This window comes from Gallus gallus, chromosome 8 (assembly GCF_016699485.2).
Source record: "Gallus gallus isolate bGalGal1 chromosome 8, bGalGal1.mat.broiler.GRCg7b, whole genome shotgun sequence".
Taxonomy (NCBI): domain Eukaryota; kingdom Metazoa; phylum Chordata; class Aves; order Galliformes; family Phasianidae; genus Gallus; species Gallus gallus.
In genome coordinates this window covers 25,510,108-25,529,163 of record NC_052539.1, presented here as the reverse complement: position 1 = coordinate 25,529,163, position 19,056 = coordinate 25,510,108, and the positions used below count along the sequence as shown (strand labels likewise).

At 44.4% G+C, this 19,056-nt stretch overlaps 1 protein-coding gene across 2 annotated transcripts; it reads left to right on the top strand.

The window, feature by feature from the left end:
* Positions 1–237: 237 nt before the first annotated feature.
* C8B (complement C8 beta chain) lies at positions 238–15,982 on the top strand. Of its 2 annotated transcripts, NM_001321543.3 has the most exons (12): positions 238–382; positions 1,366–1,504; positions 2,276–2,417; positions 3,663–3,804; positions 4,929–5,061; positions 5,678–5,875; positions 7,562–7,802; positions 8,830–8,958; positions 9,256–9,419; positions 10,752–10,905; positions 12,110–12,178; positions 13,659–15,982. In NM_001321543.3, exons 1-12 carry the CDS (start codon positions 291–293, stop codon positions 13,808–13,810), a joined length of 1,755 nt encoding a protein of 584 aa, NP_001308472.2. In that variant the 5' UTR covers positions 238–290; the 3' UTR covers positions 13,811–15,982. The 2 variants fall into 2 exon arrangements, with proteins under 2 accessions (NP_001308472.2, XP_040560615.1); XM_040704681.2 differs by lacking the exon at positions 13,659–15,982 and having other exon boundaries at positions 12,031–12,166.
* Positions 15,983–19,056: the final 3,074 nt, after the last annotated feature.

The following is a 19,056-nucleotide window of genomic DNA, read 5'->3' as shown; positions in this document are numbered from 1 at the left end:
GCCAAGTCTTGAGTATTCCATTTCATTTGTTGAAATATTCATTTGTTTCTGCCTCCTGAAAGAAGTATTAAAAATGAAAGTTTGAATTGCTTCTGGCCAGCTCCTTGCTTTCTTCCCCTTTGCCCGCAGAAAGCCATGCACTAACAATTACAAAGTTTACCTTGCACCTCTGCCAAATGCTGGGTCATCTGCTGTTTACTGCCTGAAGGAAAGAGCCAGTTTATTTCCGAAGTCTCCAGTACAGAACTGGAGCCGTGCTGCTTTCAACCCACTGATGGGATGGTGGCACGATGACTGTGGCATGGATGGCGTTTACTCCGTGCCCCATCAAACTGCTGCTGCTTTGTGCTGCACTCTGCTTCCTAGATGTTCATTGCTTCAGGTAGGCAAACATTTTCAAAGAGATGACCTTGGGGTGATATGATAAATAGTGAAAATCAGTACCAATGGTCTGCTTTGGCTTTGTATGGGAAATAATTGCTGTCCTGAGCTATTTCTTTGTTTGTAATGAACAGCAAAAACAGTGTTCTGAAGTGAATGTAGTGCAGTGTGACTGACTGTGGATAAGTCTTCTGATGAATTTGATAGAGCAAATTGCCCTGGTCATGTTGTAAGGTTGAGTTGTGCTTGCGATGTGCAACCTCCTGACATTCAGGCTGCCCAACAGTGTGCCGGAAAGGAGGTTTCATTGTCTTTGAGTATATAAATGGTAAAAATCTGGTCGTACTTGCATCTGGCTCTTTCAGCTTAACAATTTTTTTGCTTTTTCACAGGGCTGCAGTTGATCAGTGTCTAATATTTCTGATCTAATGAAATTATTTCCACTGTTCTATGAACTTTGAGCTTGATTTCATGCCTTGGTGAGCTGATGAGTTTTTGTAATTCTTTTCTTCCATGTGATTTTTAACATGCAGTAACAGGAGCCCCTTGTCAGGCACTAGGTCATGCTCAAAGCTTCAGCTGGTGGTATCCCTTGTGTTGGAGGAACTGGAACACGATGGGGACAACTTGTTTGTCAAACTGGGCATGAAAGGAAACTCACTATCAGTGTTTTCCCTCTTAGATAGGCACTACAAGGAAGCATTTATCTGGGATGAGCATTTAATCAGAAATAGTCAATCTGGCCGAAAGATAAGGCAACATTTTGGCTACAGCATCATGGAAACCATGGAGACAGCTCTTGTAGTGGGGCAAGAACGGCTGGGGGAAGAGTGGGGGCTCACAACTGGGGTTCGTGTTAATTATGGGGATGAATGGGATGAGTTGTGTTTCCCGTGATGGTTATAGAGTTTTGGGTGGCCAAGCTGTTCTGGCCTCGCAGTGTGATGGCTCTACACACTGAAGCTCTCATGTTGTTGAACACAGCAGTGGAACAGAATCCCTTGGGCCGATCAGCACCAGCAGCAGGCAGGCCCGGTCTGTACGCAACCCACCTCAGCCCCGTGACTGCGTGCTCTCCACTTGGTCCTCATGGAGCAAGTGTGATCCCTGCCAGAAGAAAAGGGTGAGTGCCTGAGAATCTCTGTCCTCACTAATGGTCCCCTGCGGGACTTAGAGGCACACGGTGCCTCTCAGGATTAAGATGCTTTTCCTTGTCTGACAACGAGCGTTCCCTACCCGGGAAGCCACATCAAACAAAGGTAATGACCCCAGGAGCGTGAACATCAAAATCCCTGTTGCTGGAGGGACCTCTGCTAATGAGCTGTAGAAGCCATTCCCAGGCTTAAGCAGGGATAACTGGTGATGTGGGTTGGGAAGAGCGAAGCTTCGTTTCAAAGAGTTAATCTCAAAAGCTGGGGAAAAAGAAGGAGGGCTAACATATTGGATGGAGTAATTGACTGCTTCACAGCAGTGTTGTGGGCGGAAAAAATCCCTAATGATACAGAGGGCCAAGTAAATACACTGACAGAAAATAACAAGGGATGTTGTTACCAGCGCTAATTGAAAGAGAGGAGACGTAACCGAATCCTTCCTCACTCTTGCAAATGCCCACACTATGCTGTCAGGCACATTTAAACAAACTGTCAGATAAAAGCAAACTTTCTGTCATCCCTTCCAATTCCCAATCCTTGCTTAGTAAAATTAAAACTGTCCCAGATTAGAAATGTTTGAAATGAGATACGTTACCAGCATAACTCTCCTTTGCCTCCACTTTTTAATCGTGTTGTTCTTAGATCTCCCCAGCACAATGTTGCTTTTTTTTTTTAAACTAGGGAACCAAAAAAATTTCACCATTTCTGTGCACTTGAGTCAATATTTTTTTATTTCAACACAGTACAGATTTGCCCGCCTGGAACAACCTTCTCAGTTCAATGGAGAGCCGTGTGATTACTCTGACAACGAAAGCGAAGACTGTGTTACCAATAATCCTTGCAGAAATAAAGTCAGATGTGAAGGTTTTGCGTGTGCAGTTACAGGTAAGGGCTTATTGAGGGAGGAATGATGGTGTGTACATGATGTCTCTGACAGCCCCACGCTAAACTTTCTCCTTCTACGAGAGTTGGCAGGGCTGGCAGAAGTTAGTTCCTGTCCATCCATTGCTGTTTTATGTTTGCTTCTATGAGTTTGAATGACTGTTAGCCAACGTCAATCAGTCTACAGCAGGCATTTAAAATCTCCAAACAGAAATTAAAACTAGTTAGTGAAATCTGTAACTCTAGTGGATATGATGACAATAGCAGAACCTGTGCTGAGCATCCTTCCCCCAGAGCATGACAGGCTGTCCTGGTTGTCTATATGGCATCTCTCTCTAGAGGAAATTTTCTATGTTATGAAATATTCTATCCATAAAATATTATATATGCATTATGTTAGGTTTGCTCTCATTGGGTTTTTTGGGTTACCTGCCCTCCCCCCCCAAAATGGAGCAATTAATTTTAAGATTTTGAAGGCTTTGAGCAAACTTGACCAAATGGAGTATGGTGGTTAGAAATCTGAGGTTTTTAAAGAATCACGGAATGGCCTGGGTTGAAAAGGACCACAGTGATCATCTCATTCTAACCCCCCTGCTACGTGCAGGATCGCCAACCAGCAGACCAGGCTGCCCAGAGCCACATCCAGCCTGGCCTTGAATGCCTCCAGGGATGGGGCATCCACAGCCTCCTTGGGCAACCTGCTCCAGTGCGTCACCACCCTCTGAGTGAAAAACTTCCTCCTAATATCCAACCTAAACCTCCCCTGTCTCAGTTTAAAACCATTCCCTCTTGTCCTATCACTATCCACACTCATAAACAGCGGTTCCCCCTCCTGTTTATACGCTTCCTTCAAGTATTGGAAGGTCACAATGAGGTCTCCCTCATTGGAGGGAGCCTTCTCTTCTCCAAGCTAAACAAGGAGCCTTCTCTTCTCCAAGCTAAACAAGCCCAGTTCCCTTAACCTTTCCTCACAGGAGAGGTGCTCCAGCCCTCTGATAACCTTAGAGGCCCTCCTTTGGACCTACTCCAAGAGCTCCACGTCCTGCCTGTACTGGGGGCCCCAGGCTTGGACACAGTAGTTTTGATCAGATCAAGAGGAAATATTTTCCAGCTAGTCTTGAACCATATGTTACGTTATTTTATTTTATTTTATTTCTAAACTCTGTGTTAGGGGACTGTGATTTTGCAGTATTGCCTGTAGGCATGATAACAAATACTTTTCTGAGCACTGTTCCCATTGGTTCCTAGGGAGATGCATTGCACGTAGGCTGCTTTGTAATGGGGATGATGACTGTGGAGACCAGTCGGATGAAAAAAACTGCAAAAAAGTGTTTAAAAAATGTGACCAGAAGATGGAGCAGTACTGGGGAATAGAGAATCTGGCAAAAGGGTAAGTTGATGATCTTTATGATGTTTTCTTACTGAAGGTAATGGCTTCAGACATAGACATGGAACACAGAAAAGATGTATCCAGTAGTTCCAGTCAGACCACCTTTGGGGTCTTGATCCAAAACCTAGTGGGAAGTCTTTATTGACTCCATGAGTCTTTCCAGGAGAGCCTTGTATTGCCAAAACTTGGGAGTGAAGAGTGAGGTACAAATCCAAACACTTCTTTCATGTCTCCATAAAGAGCCCATGAGTGGGAGCGATTCAATCTTCCAGTTATTTTGCATGAGTGATTTAAACCAGCATGTGGTGTTGCCTAAAATCTGTGCTTGTCTGTGGATTTGTGTTTTTGCACACTATATTGGTTTTGGTGGGTCAAAACGTCATGGATTTCTTCCATGAAACTGGAAGGTGTTGGAACTTTTGTCCTTTGCCTGAGTGGGGTGGGGTTACAGACCCCAACCTGGTGGGGATTCTAATCTGTGTCTGGATTGACCCAGCTTTTACTGGCTAAGACTGTGACATCTTTTTGTAATCTCATACTGTGTGAAAAGAGTCTTTTCTTGCTCTGCAGGAAAAGAAAAAATGCTTTTTACTTGAAAAAAAATAAGAAAAGAAATCATACTGTAGGAAAAAATGATAATTTCCTTCTTAGTCTCAGGAGATGTGGCTGCTGTGCATGTCATTGCTAATGCTTTGTACTTCTGAGTTTAATCAAAATTAAAAATAATCTTGGACAATTACAGGAACATGCTTCTCATCTCTTTGAAGCTGCAGTTGCTCAGTAATTTGCTTTTAGTGGACTTCCCTCCTTTTCAGTTTGTTCTAAAATCAGAGTTAATATTTTACAGCTTCAGTGTCATTACCGTGCAAGTCTCTCTCCCCAAAACAAGGAGAGGCAGATCTAGCAGAGGCCTTGCTTGTTAGGCATGCAGTTTTTCTCTGGAGGAATTGGGTTGATCAACCAGTGGAAGAGGCAGAGTTTTCTGTTGGGGTTTCAGAATAAGGAAGTTTGCAACAAAGAACCATCAGCCAACAAAACCCCTTTTGCCTTTCTTATTCAAGCTATTTGCTGTATAGCCCTGAATCAGCCATAAACAATATTCTGTTATTATGCTTCTTATGCAGGTTAAATATCATCACAAAAAACTTGGAAGGATTAGTTCTTGATCACAGGTACTATGCTGGAGGATGTTCTCCCCATTACATTGCGGACACGAGATTCAGAAAACCATACAATGTAGAAAGCTATACACCAGAGGTATGTGTCATATCCTTCTGTAGATAAACATATGTATATTCCACTAAATTTGCTGTATAATACTGATAAAGCTTCATTACTAAAATGGTTTAAACAATTACAAAACTCCTGAGATCAAATGGGACAAGAAGAAGTTTAGCCCAACTTCTAGAACATTGTCACATCGCATGCACTGGATGGAATTGAAGCAGTGCCCATGCATTAAGATCCGTATGCACTGAAATAGATGGCAAATTTCGCATGGACCTTGCTATTACAAAATCTGAGCCTGATATTTTTTGAGTGTTGTCTATTAGGAAACCATTTCCTCTAAGGGTTTCTACTCTCATCGATGCCTATGATTCACTTTCTTCGCATAAGAATGACAATAATATTAAGTAGTAGGCGCAGATCCTCACAGTATGGAGGAGATAGTAGCTTTTCTACTGCTGTAAATCAGCTCCTCCTGAAGCAGTAGTGTTAATAATAATAGTGTTTTGCAATTATACAAGGCTTTTCATCTTCAAAGTGCAAGCATTAATTCACAAGTATATTTGTAGCTGCTCTCCCTTCCCGTGCTTCAGGTGTACATTCACTGCACAGAAAATAAAATGTATTGTTTTTGCTTTCTGTTTAGACCAAAGGCAAGTATGAATTTACAATGACTGAATATGACTCCTACTCCAATTATGAAAGCAGTGTCCTGAAGGCAGAAGCTGCGCAGTCTAGCTTCAGCATTGGTATAAGCATACCCAGTCTGTTTGAAATTGGTTACAGTAATAATGACAACAGGTTCAGGAAGTTCATTCAAAGGATGAAAAGATTTTCTTCAACAGTAAGTCTTGCTCTACTTCAGTCTTTTCTAACACATTTTCTGTATTTGTGTGTGTATTGATTTCATCCCCATCGTCAGGTCGGCAGCCGCGACTGCCATAAATGAAGTCTTTCCCTCTGATTGGATTTTGCAGTTTTTATTGGTCAAATGTTTACTAAGGCTGCAACGCCTTGGTTTGTGTTTGCAACACCTGGGAGCTTTTCCATTCACAGATCTGCCCGGATTCAGGCTGCCTAACCCTTAGTCAGCCACAGTTGCATGCAGTATGTCCAGTCACTGCTGGGCATCCACATTTGGGTGTTTGTAGTGAAATCACAATGAAAATAAGGAGCAGTGCAATGTGCAGACATCCTCCCATCCCTACAGCAATCTCATTAGCAAATGGACAAATAAGACTGCAAGCAGAGTTTCCGTGCAGCACACCAGCAGTGGGAACCTACATATGTTGACATTCCAGCCATTAACAAGTTCGTACCACATCAGACCCAGAGATCACAAACCAACACTCACAGTTTTGTTTTGCCTATTTGGATATTTTTCTTTCACCAAAAGAGTGTAAACCAGGATGCTGATGACAGCATGCACGGATGTGTGCAGCACTGGTACTGATGTCTGGGCAATAGGAGATGGATGGGTGCAACCAACATGAGATTCTGCACAGATCAAGCTGTGGTTTAGCTAATGAACCCTGGAGCTCAGAGTTCCCGTGCCCTATGGTGAGGTATACTGAGTAAAGGAGTAATGCTGGGGACAAAAAGGATTTTGTGCAGTTCTTGTGATTTCTGCACCTGTAAGCAGCCCAGACACCAGTCAGTGTGTGGACAGCTGCCCAGTGCCATCACACGTGAAGGACTGGTTCTCTTTTAGGTGGGTTCAGCAAGGCAGGAGCTGCCACTTGGGTAAATGGTAATTCAAGCAGCAAAGCTGCACTATTCTACCGTAGGGCAGCCTTGACAATAACATGGAATGAAAACTGCTGGCAGGCCTTCTGTGAACTTAACTATAGACTAACACATGCCATTTGACTTGGGTTGATGCGATCTAGCCGCTGAATACATCATTCATCAGATGAGGACACACACAATACAAAATAAGGATGGCACCATCGCTTCCAGTCTCGTCTTCAGAGATGTGGTCACAGCTGTGATCTGATGCACGCTTTAAGCTGGCTGGAGATGCTTTAATCTGTAACTCGTAGGGCTGTTTTATGAGATTCATTCGGAGCTAGTGTGCAACATCATTTGATTTCTTCTTTTCATCTGTTATTGCTGTAAACAAACCTAGCTCTTGTCAGTGGTTTAATAGTACAGCTGATGTATGTCTCTCCCCTCAGTATACAGTGCACTCGGCAGTGGCAGAGCATTCCTTGTTGCTATTAAACTTGCACTTGCTTCCTGCAAAGTGACATTTCCCATGACAAGATCAGAGGTGTATGAGAAGCATTTGTAACAGATATCCAGGAAGAACACCAATGCTAAGTTTTACTTCTGTTATTTAAGCTATAGTGTTCTATACTGAAATGCCCTCAATGTGTTTGGACTGCTGGCAAACAACTGGACACAAAATCCTTGGGACATGACAGATGACTTTGTTAACAGAAAAGGGAGATATAATATATGCCCATGCATATATATTTTTATAAATACCTATAAATATGTGTTTCTTGTGTTTCTACATGCCATGTAGTCCAGCAAATTCCTTCACGCCCGTTCTGATCTGACTGTGGCTGTTTATAAGCTGAAGACTCGAGCCCTGATGCTGCATTATGAGTTTCTGCAGAGACTCCATCAGCTCCCATTGGAGTACAGCTATGGGGAGTACAGAGAGCTGTACAGAGACTATGGGACGCATTACATCACTGAGGCTACAGTTGGTGGCATCTATGAATATACTTTAGTCCTGAACAGCAATGAGCTCCAGAAGGCAGGTACGTGCATCTGAAGCTTGTGAAAGGCTTTGGGGCCAGACCTAGCTTTTCAGTGGGAAACCCCCCTGCGTGCACCCAGATCTGAGGAAAGGAGAGATTGTGCCAGAAGGAGCCAGCAGCATCTCCAAGAAAACCCATATAGGGAATAGGGGATTAAAAGTGTTTCACGGCAGTGAGTAAAGCACTGCTTTTCAAAGCATGCTCAGCATCACGGGCTCCATCTAGCTCTCGAGTTGTGGATGCTGCCAGTTCACAGAAAGGGCCCTGTGGCAAATGTTTCAGACTACACGTTTTGGAGGCTGACACGATGTTGAGATGAATGAGAGCCGTGTAGCTTAACACTTCTGCTAGCTTTGAAACCTTAGCCTGAGTTCTTTTTCCATTGCCTTTCAAGTGATGGTTCTGAAACACCTTTAGCCTCGAGAGCTTTTCCAGCATGTAAGAAACAGTAAATAATTTGCTGGGTGACTCTTGTGCCTGACATTGCTCTTGCTCTTTGACTCTGGCTTCCTTTTTTTGCAAGAAATGATGATTGTTGCATGGGATAGAGAGAGCTGTGTGACATTAATCAATAGCTGCACTCTCTTATTTATTCATTGGCATGGAAGTGAGGAACTGCCTTTGTTGTCTATTTGTGAAAGCATTTAATGGACTGCTGTATGCGAAACGCGGTCTGTTTGCTCTTCAGCTGGCTTGGAAGTTGCTGGCTTTTGCTGTAGGCAGATATGTCCCAGAGGGACAGACTTTAGATTCAGAATTTACATGGAGAAACTTCCATGAAACAATTGAGGCTCTTCTGGCAGGAAAGAACTGGAGGCATGAGCTAGCAAATGGGGAGAAAAGCCACTTGAAGCATTACACCTAACAGACCTGGCTCGGGATGGGTGGGACAGAGTCCTTTTGCACAGATGTTTTAAGTCACAGATCAGGCTCCCACCTACTGCTGCTCCACGTAGCCCAATGCAGCTGAGCTGGCTGTTACAAAATGCTTTATTGAAACACTGCAATGTTTTGTTGTTCATTTAAGGTTTTTCTATGAGTGATGTCCAGAAATGCGCACAGCACGGCTTCAAAATTGGTGGAACTATTAAAGCCGTCTCTCTGATTCTTGGAGTAAATGTAGAAGGCTGTAAATCCCTTTTAAAAGAGATTGGAGGTAAGTCTGAACCACTTGTGTGATTTCATTTCTAACCAATGTCATTGCGAAAAGAACATCTCATAACGCTGACTGGTGGATGGATTTCCTCCCTGATGATGGAGAGGGGCTTTGGGCAGTGGAAGGACCTGCAGGCATTACTGCTGCTTGCTGGAGGAATGGGGATGGAAGAAGAGGGAGGGAGTATTGCTACAAGGCAGCAGAAGGGGCACAGGACATGGAGACCAGGCACCAGGTATAAAGCACCTGTGGCCTTTCTCTTCCCAGCACCCACTCTCTAAATGTGTTTTTTTGCAGACAGCACCTCCAAAAAGCAGTATGTGGAAGACTTCATTGCCCTTGTTCGTGGGGGAGCAAGTGAACACATTACAGCGTTGGCCAACAAAGGCCTGCCAACGGCTGCGCTGATGCAGGAGTGGGGGGATGCTGTGCAGTACAACCCTGAGATCATAAAGCTGAAGGTACTGTGTCCATTGCTGTGTTCAGCCTCACTTAGCTCAGTGCCTTTGAAAGCAGTGTGTTCAGATGAATGAGAATTATTTTTTTCTAAAGGGGCCATTTTTAGGGCTACGAATAGAACTGCATTGGCATCGTTGCTCTGAGGGTGGGCGCTCAGAAAGGAGACACTGTAAATGCAATGCTCTGCACTTCCAGAAAGTTCTCCCACAGCAAATTGTGATGTCCTTTGCCTTGCCTGGCATCAGTGGCCAGGCTGCCCAGTGATTTCATTTGGTATCTTTGAGCCTTCATTTACCTACTGGTATCCCTTTGGGGTTCAGGGATCAAAAGTATCAGCAGGCTGTGACTAAATGTCAGCCTGGGAATGCTTAGTTAGGGAAAACTAAAGCAAAACAGTTCATAAATCATCTGCAGAAAGGCCTTGGCAGGTCACTCTCAGTATATTTCCGTGTTTGTATGAGCTGAAGTCCAAAAGTGAAGTATGGATCACAGATAATTGATGAGGAGGGAATGTACAGCAGCAGGAGATGAGGATTCTTTATTGATGCTTTCTCCTGTTTCTAGTAGCTTGAGACTAATAGCAGCTCGGGGATCATTCATAGTTTTGCTGTATGGCGGTGGCAGGTATCCCTATAGCAGGGTTGGGAATTTGGGATGGGTCCCCTGATGAGAGAGTGGATGACTGCCGACCTGTAGGGCACACTTGAACTTTCCCTTGCTCTCCGAAAAGGAAATTAGCATACCAAAGTCTCCTTGATTCCTACAGCACGTTCACTGTGCTGTGCATCCCATATCCTTTACCACTGATCCCATCTGCAGTGGCTGCATTTGGAGATCACTTTTTTGAAGGCTGTGAGACCCATATTTTGGCTTCATAAAGAGAAACATCAGCCTTGAAATGCAGAGGTGATTATACTTAAAGTGCAAACATGAATGCCTGAGGATGAGGAATGAGGGAGATTTCTCTGGGTGGCTTTGGGGGATCCTGTTTAAACTGGAGCGAGGGAAAGTAGTTTTGAGTAAATTAACAAAATATCAACATCAGGAAAATAGTAAGAAGGCATTTAATGGAACTTTCCAACCAGCTGTCAGGCTTTTGAATCTCCTCCTGCATTTGCAATTTTGTTGGTGTCACAAACCAAGAGGAGGACCCCTGCAAGTATCCCTGACCGTGCTGCCATGCTGTTTACTAGGTTTAAAGAAATACTAATGGGAAGCCTGGGGCATGTACCACAAGGCCCTCATTTCCCTCACCAGCCGTGCTCCCATTGAGCCACAACATGCTCGCGCCATCTTGAGCACTGTGTTGAGTGCTGCTTCTTCCATCCCTTTAGGTACAACCGTTGTATCAGCTGGTGACTCCAGCTGACTTTGCTAATGCAATGACAATAAAAGAAAATCTGCGCCGGGCTCTTGATGAGTTTCAGCTGGAGACCAGTTCCTGTCGCTGTGCTCCATGCCAAGGCAATGGGATCCCAGTTTTGAAAGGTAGGAGGATGTCACACCAGTTCTCTAGCCTCTTGCAGCAGTGAGCAGGGAATCTTTGGGAGGAAGGAGGCTGAGCAAGTCATCAACTCTTCAGTTGTTCCTGTCATATTCTTTTAAAATGGGTTTTTAGAACATCATAGAAATGTAGAATGGTTTGGGTTGGAAGGGACCTTTAAATCATCTAGTTCCATCTCCACTGCTATAGGCAGGGACACCTCCCACTGGTTGGTCCCTATTTGTAGAGCGCCTCTCTTTAGTCAACACAGTAGAGTCACAGGATGCACCTTTATGGTGGAAGGGTTTATCTGCAACAGTTCCATGCAAAATTTTGCTCCTGTCTCAATTAAGTATTTTAAAAAAAACACCTCGATGTCTCCTCCTTTGCTTTTAAGTTCGCTTCCATCATCCCAGAGAAGTGACTACTGTCTCAGCATTAATTAGTGTTTGTTAAAGTGTTTTGAAGATGAAAAGCACCACGTAAGTGCCAAGCACAGTGAGAACCATCACCTCCCCCCATCTCTAATAGAAGCTGTCCTCCTTTTTAAGCAGGCTGTGATTTAAAAATGAGGGGGGAAAGTAATCAAACTGAATGAAAACCGCTGCCTAAACGGAGATATACGATGTGATGAGGGCTTCTAACAGAGGGACCATTTTTTTTCAAGTGCCTAATTCCAATCTGCATCTGCAAAAGTCCTGATGAGATTCGTTATCATCTAAATGTGCCTAAGGTAGAACGATTGCTTCAGATACCAACGAGCTGATTGTAGCACTTAAGGATTCTTCTCATAATTACCCTTGGTTCAATAACTTATCAGGATCAGTTGACTTTCCTATAGGGTCTTCTGAACGAGAGGCTTTTAATGACCACTATTTTCTCATGTGGGAGCTCTCATCCGGTCCTGGGAGGTCTGAGTGGGGTTAGGCAGGTGTTCCCTCTGCATAAGATGCACAGTTTGCTCCCATCCAACCCAGCCATGAAATCTCTCTGCAAAGGGGCAGGGGACTTGCTGGGGAGGCAAGTGGGGCAGAAGCGTAGTGCCATTTCTCTGCTTGATTGCTGCTTTATACTTTCCCCACCAGAGAAGCAAGCTGACATGATTTTACCATCTATCCCTTCCCTTGCAGCACCCACAAGGAACAGGTGTCTGCAGGGAAATATGACGTAACCAAAGTCTGTAACCCCACCATCTCTGCTCGCTTTCAGGAACACACTGTGAGTGTATCTGTCCCCTCAGCCGCCGCGGCACTGCCTGTGAGACCCCCAGCAGGACAGGTGAGTGGGACTCGCAGGGCTGTCTGTGCTGCTGTCCCCATTCCATCCAGCCCAAGGCATGGGATTAGGGCCCTGCAAAGGGGACAAGCACTCATCACCTGCATGCTCTTAAATTTCATTTTCTTTTCTTTGCACAAACACAGAGTTGCCTTCATGGTGGTCATGCACTGGAACAGGTTGCCCAAGGAGGTTGTGGATGCCCCATCCCTGGAGGCATTAAAAGCCAGGCTGGATGTGGCTCTGGGCAGCCTGATCTGCTGGTTGGTGACCCTGCACGTAGCAGGGGGGTTGAAACTCTATGATCACTGTGGTCTTTTTCAACCCAGGCCATTCTATGAGTCTATGAACTCCTGACTAATTTACAATCCACATCAGGCCTCGGATCTCCTCCAGCAGTTCAATATCCCAAGTTCTTCCCTTTGGTACAGCCCATACATTGCAAACTGTTTTCCTTTAGATATGCTGCCGTGCATTTTAATCTTAAAATCTTATTATGTTGTTTTGAAGCATTCCTGGTTGCTTTGTATCAGCGTTGTCCCCTGACTGATGTTCTAACTCCTTCTAGTTTAGGATAGCCTGTGAATTTAATCATTCTGTTTACTTCTTCCAGCTCATTAATCTAGATGCTAAATAATACTGGATCTCAGGCAGCCAGAGCTCTGGCACCATCCCACACTTTGCTGCACTGCATTTATCACTGCTCTTTGTTTACAGTCTTTTATCCAGTTCTCATTCTGCATGACTGTGTCCTACCAAAGCCAGGCTGAAATGCATTGTAAGCCAAGATTACACCAAGCAAAGGGTCAATTTTGGAGGTGTTTCTAAGCCAGTCTGTTCAACCTTAAACTGTGGAGTCACTTACACCTCGTTCCGGTCTGCTTAGCACACATGTAATCACATCTGACTCTCCCACAGACTCACATCCATCCCCTTGACAGCATAAAACTTCCCTTCTCACTCCCCTTTCCCTCTTTTCTGTGTTGCTCCTGTGTTCAGCTCCGTGATTCTCAGGGTTTTGAATTTCTGTCACTCACGTGCTCAGGGTCCAGAAGAAGACATTGTAATAGGAAAAGCAGTGGGTAGAAAGCTGAATATTCAAGCTGTTGTTCACTGAAGGAGAATGTGCTGACATTATCCCTAACACCTCAGAATGTGGCTGACATGAGTTTAGTTGCTCTTTTCCCTAGTTAGGGTTGGATTAGGTCAGAGAGAGAAGCACCCTATAACCAAAAATAAATCTGATTGATACATTTTTCTTGTCCTCGACATGCAAAATGTAGTCAGAACAAACACCAGAAATGCTGAACAGAGAATTAAACGTCTTATAAGTATTGCTGTTAATGACTCAAGTGTGTTGACGTTGGTGTGGATGGGGCAGAGCTGTTTGTATTAAGTATGATTCATGGAAGCTGACAGCTCTCCTCATGGAAAGAGCTGCTTTATTCTGACTGTCCTCTCTGGCTTGGTTTTTATTTTCCAGATGCTGCTATTAATGGAAACTGGGGTTGCTGGGCCAGCTGGTCTCCGTGCTCAGGAGGTCAACGAACAAGGAGGCGGCAGTGCAACAACCCCACACCACAGAATGGTGGCTCATCGTGTTCGGGTCCAGATGCTGAAACAGTTACTTGCTAGAGGGAAAATCATTAAGAACTCAGTGTACACACGGTGACCAGCTTGCAGACTGAGTGGGAAGGTGTTACCTGACTGGCTTGCTAAGCTGGCTTTGCTCTGCTTATCTCATTCTAGTTGGGAAAATTTCAGAAGACATTGGTAGCATTGCAGCTTTGGACATGCTTTGCAGTTGTCCCATGCTCTGATTGTGCTTACTGTTATGACAAAATAGGGGCAAGCTGTATCTCCTGCCTTATTTGGTAGAGATTGTTGTGTGATTTTAAGTTCTGCCATTTTATTTTTGAAGGATCTTTTGAGATAAGGAAGGTCTGATCTTACACCAGAATCTGCACTAATATGCAGCTTCTGTGAAGACAGCTGTGTCACGTGGAGCAAAATACAGCATATTAAAGTCTAAATCTCAATGAGCACTATAGTATCTAGTGTGACATTCAAAGCCACTACCCCAGTTTCCCTATTTATGGTATTTAGCTTAAATTGTCTGTTGTATTAGAAGCTGTCTTGAAGGAATGAAAACCAAATTACGAAGTGCAGTCTGGTGACACTGAGGTATTGTTATGTAACTGCACAGCAGTTGTACTCTCACTGAGGAGACAAGCTTCCTCCTGTGCCTTCAGAATTAGAACAGGCACACTGAGTGCACCCTGATACACTCAGATACTCTTTCCTTGGGGAGGTCAGGGAAGGACAGAGGGATGCTACTGGGTTGGGGAATGGGAAAGCAGCTGCTCCTTCTGCTGCTGCCTGGGGCTTTGGGAAGGCAGCAGAGATGACTTCTTACAGGTTAGGTCAGAGGTGGAGAGAGTTTGCTACGAAATGAGACAAAGCAAAATGTGTGGTTTGCCCTTTGTTACCATCCCTAAAGCCATACATCACAATCCAGGTCCTACAGAAGAGGAACTTGTGTCTTTGTGCACTGCTTTGTGACTCAACTGAGAACAAACGATCTGGGGACTTTCCTCCTGCAGCTTGTTTAGTTGTTAATGATTTTTACACAGACTTTTGTTGGGGCATGCTATAAAATAACAAGAGAGCTTTGCTTTGGAAAAGCAGTGCAACCAGTGCAAAGTCATTTGTGAGTGTTTTGAGTCTTCTAACATCAGCAAGGTCAAACACTCTTAGCAAGGCTTTTAAGGATGCTGGTGATGATGGGTTGATATCACCAGCTTCTCTTCTTTCAGGCTGATGTTGTTTAAGTGCAATTCTTGTAAGAACATTTCAGGCTCTCTGACATCTAAACAATGGAACATACATTTAGTTTTAGCCCTCATGCCGCCTCCACACTTATCGACAAGGTTTGTGTGACAGCTTTAAGAAAGGAAGAGCACATTGCATATGTGCATATGTAAAAGCAGCTCGCTCTGTACTCATAATAGGCTACGTATGTAATTGGGCTGCCAACCTACAACATTCCCTTATCCACTGTGTAACTGTTATGTCTTTTGTGTGATAGGAATTTGCCAAGTGGCTTATTCAGGGTCATGGTCACTGCTAATGCTATCTGCATTTTTCTTCGTGGTTTTTAAGGGGGCACTGTGGAAGCAGTGCAACAGAGGAGCCCAGTCACCAGCTTGCATTGGTTCACGGGCACCAACCTGTGAGAGCATGCACTGTAGTGCTGCTGCTTGTCCTTCTGATTGAGGAACTTTCTCAGATAAGTAGAGTAGCTTTTGTAAATGTGACCCCCTTCCTGACCATCACAGTGGAGTCAGCACTCTTACCTGTGGTCGTGGTGCATCTATCTACTGCCGCTGCAAGCAGAGCCAAATAGAGCAACCCAAAGCCTGTCCCCTATCAGGAAAGCCCAGATTTTTTGAAGTGAAAATGCCTGAGTTTGTATATTTGCATTTGGGTTGGGTTTTTTTTTTGTTTTTTTTTTTTTTTTTGGTTTTTTGGTTTTTTGGTTTTATTTTTTGGAGGAAGAAAGATTTGGCAGTCTTCAAGGCAAGCAGGACAGCCTACCTGGTGTATCATTTCAGTAGTGGTTGCATATTGAGCCTATAGGCTCTAGGAGCCTCCCATAAAGGACATAACTTTATCTTGTCCTTGTGATTCTGTGCTTTGATTTAACTAGCTAACAATTTACGATGACCTGGAGGGTAATAAAAAATTCTGTGCTGAAGGTTTTATTGTTTCATTTTGATATGCATTAAATTTTGGTACTATCTTTTACTGGAGTTTCTCACTTCCACTTTCCGTGCAAGTTGACATTAATAACCCAGGTAAGAAAACAAGAAGGCTGCAGACACAACACGTGCATGCTCTCCGCTGGTTAAGCCCATTTTCCTGGCTAAGATTCTTGTCTTGGTGGGCTTTACTGCATCTCATGTTCTATTCCTACCCTGGACCAGAGGTGCCATATTAATATGGGTTTCTTTACATTGGAACTAGATGATCTTAAAGGTCCGTTCCAACCCAAACCATTCTAAAACTGTATGATTCCTTAAACCTGTGGTAGTTCTGTATCATGGCTTTTGACACCTGTGTCTCAGCACAAGTGACTGATTGCCAAAGTTATTGCTATTTGCATGCTAAAAATAAACTCAGTAAATAGGGAAAACTGTATTTTTTCCACCTTCCTGAAGACATTGCTGCTGTGATGTGTGATGGATCCAGTCAACGTGGCTTGGGAAGCTCCATAAACAGTATTTTTGGTAAGTTGTAATTGTCACGTAATGACATTAGGAAGAGTTTCCTTACAGAGGGAGTATTCAAGCATTGGAACGGGCTGCCCAGGGCAGAGGTGGGGTCCCCATCCCAGGCGGTATTCAAAACATGCGTGGGCATGGCTCTAAGGGTCATGGTTTTGTGATGGGTCTCAGTAACAGACTGATGGTTGGACTTTATGATCGTGAAAGTCTTTTCCAACCTATATAATTTTGTTACCCTGTGATTCTGTGTCCAACTTTCCCAGCACAAATCCAGCCTGATTCTTATTGCATCTAACATCGGAAATGGGTCAGGCTGATTTCCAGATGGGATTTGTTTCCTTGTGAAGCTGGGATGTAGTCTTGGCTGCCACCAGATTGGCTCATGGTTCAGCAGCTGATCCGTGAGCCCTTGCATTGGTGTGATAGGAGAGCTGGGTGACTTGGCAGCACTCTTGCCATTGTCCCCACCCAGGCCTCTGAGGGCATATAAAGCAGAAGTCTGCTTTACAGAGAAAGTAATGGACACAGACAGAAGGATTGCGTTGAAAGTGACCCAGCAAGGCCATGTAAAGGTGATAACAATCGCCAGATTGCCAACAGTGGGTTCTTCTGCAGTACTCGTAATACAGCCCAATAAGCACCAAAGCAAACTGCCAGCTTTCAGGTCAAATTACGCCTGCAGATTTCTCTTCCTTTTATATCCTATTTTAACACCCCCTGGTTGTGTAAATCAACAACTCTAGAGATGAAGACAGCAATTATTACTATTATGTACTACCATTATTAGCACTTAGACTCTCACTGTGCTGGGCACGATACAGCAGCACAACAAATGCCAGCCTCCCCCCGATCTCCCCAGGATCTGGCATTTCTTTTGTTTTTGTCTACTGCCTTTTGTCATTTCTGTTGTCTTTTGCAGTTTGGGGTAGATTTGATGTTTTACTTCTTCCCTTGGCAGTGCGTTAAAGCTGTATGGATGGGGAGGGTAACAATCTCAGAGCTGTTCCCAGTGGGCAGTCCTCAGCTGCTGTGAAATAGAGGGCTGGGAGGGACCCATCCATTGGGGCAGCCAGCGTGACATTGACCCCGAGGTGGGAAACAGCTCTGTCTCAGGCACTGCCCTTATCTCCTCTCCTGTTAGCTGGTTATCTGGAGCCTGCACCTTGCAACCTCAGGTGTACTGTCATCAATCATTTGCTGTTTTCTGTTGTGTGCTGGTTCCTCTCTGCCCTTCCTTTGTTAATAACCCAGTTTGCCTATATCCATAAAAATATCTGATTGTGATACCATTTATCCAAAGCACCATACATCCATCATGTACTTACGAGAGAGATAAACAAGGTCTCCTGGGAAATATGCTGCAAGAAATATATAGGATAAATAACTATATCAAATGTATGTCAATGTGCAAGAGGGGAAAATCCATTCATTAAAGCCAGGGTGGAACCGCAGTGGTTTATTGTACCCTCTAAGCTTTTAGTTTAAGTAAGAAATGTACATTTTTGCTACTTATCTAGCATAGCTCTCATGCTGGCCACTTCAGCAGGAGAAATATTAGCTTCTTTGACTGGCACTGTAAATGTGTAATTGCCCGTAATCTTTTTTATTTCTTTTCACCTTTTTTTTTTTTAATTATTATTTTAAGCAGACCTTATGGGCAGCTTCTCCCTCTCCCTGGAATGCAGTTCCCTGCTCTGAGCTCTGGGGAGGAAGATGCCTGAGTCCCGGGTGAGCAGAGGAAAGGGGCTGCTGCCCAACCCTTCTTGGTGTTGGACTGGTGGTGGCTCACGTTCAGTTCTTTCATCACTTGGATTTCTCTGGTTGTGGTGATTCTCCAGCCTTATAGAAATGCCTCCAAAGGTGATGCTGCAGGTCATCTTCCCGCAGGCTTCTACTCTCCAGCCTCCTAGGCAGCAAATCTTTCCCTTCATTAATTTCTTCCCCCTGGCCACAGAGGCTCACTGCAGTACCTTGACTCTCACTTGCTCTTGGGCTTTGTCCCAAGCAGTCTGTGCACAGATGACAATCACCCATGAACCAAAATGGTTTGGGATGTAAGAACCGTATCTCATGTTTCTACACAATCACTGAGTCATAGAATCATTACGGTTGGAAGAGACCTCTAAGATCATAGGATCATAAAGGTTCCTTCCAACCCAAACCATTCTATGATCACCTAGTTCCAATCCCCTGCTATAGGCGGGGACACCCCCCTCTAGAACGGGTTGCTCACAGCCCCATCCAGCCTGGCCTTGGATGCTTCCTGGGAGTGGGCACCCACAGCCTCACCGGCCAACCTGTGCCAGCATCTCCCCACCCTCACAGCAAAGAGTCCAAGTCATCAAATCCAGCCATCAGCCCATCACCCCTGTGCCCACTGACCATGTCCCACATAATGTCCCAGCCCCATGCCAAGGACTATTGATAAAACCATAGTGGGAAACTGCTGCTTCACTCACATTCCTCCAGGCTGCCTAAATCACACTGATATCAATGGATGCTTCATGCTGCTGCATTTTCTCAGCATAGAAGACATGAGATCCAAACCCTGGGGAGCAAATCTATCTCTGGATGAGTGCAGACTTTACCTGGGAA

What these genes read in the sequence shown, in the direction of transcription:
- C8B (NM_001321543.3), top strand. Translation starts at nt 291, where the DNA reads ATGACTGTGGCATGGATGGCGTTTACTCCGTGCCCCATCAAACTGCTG. An exon ending in ATAGAGAATCTGGCAAAAGG is followed by an intron (nt 3,805 to 4,928) that starts GTAAGTTGATGA and finishes CTTCTTATGCAG; the next exon opens with GTTAAATATCATCACAAAAA. An exon ending in CAATGAGCTCCAGAAGGCAG is followed by an intron (nt 7,803 to 8,829) that starts GTACGTGCATCT and finishes TGTTCATTTAAG; the next exon opens with GTTTTTCTATGAGTGATGTC.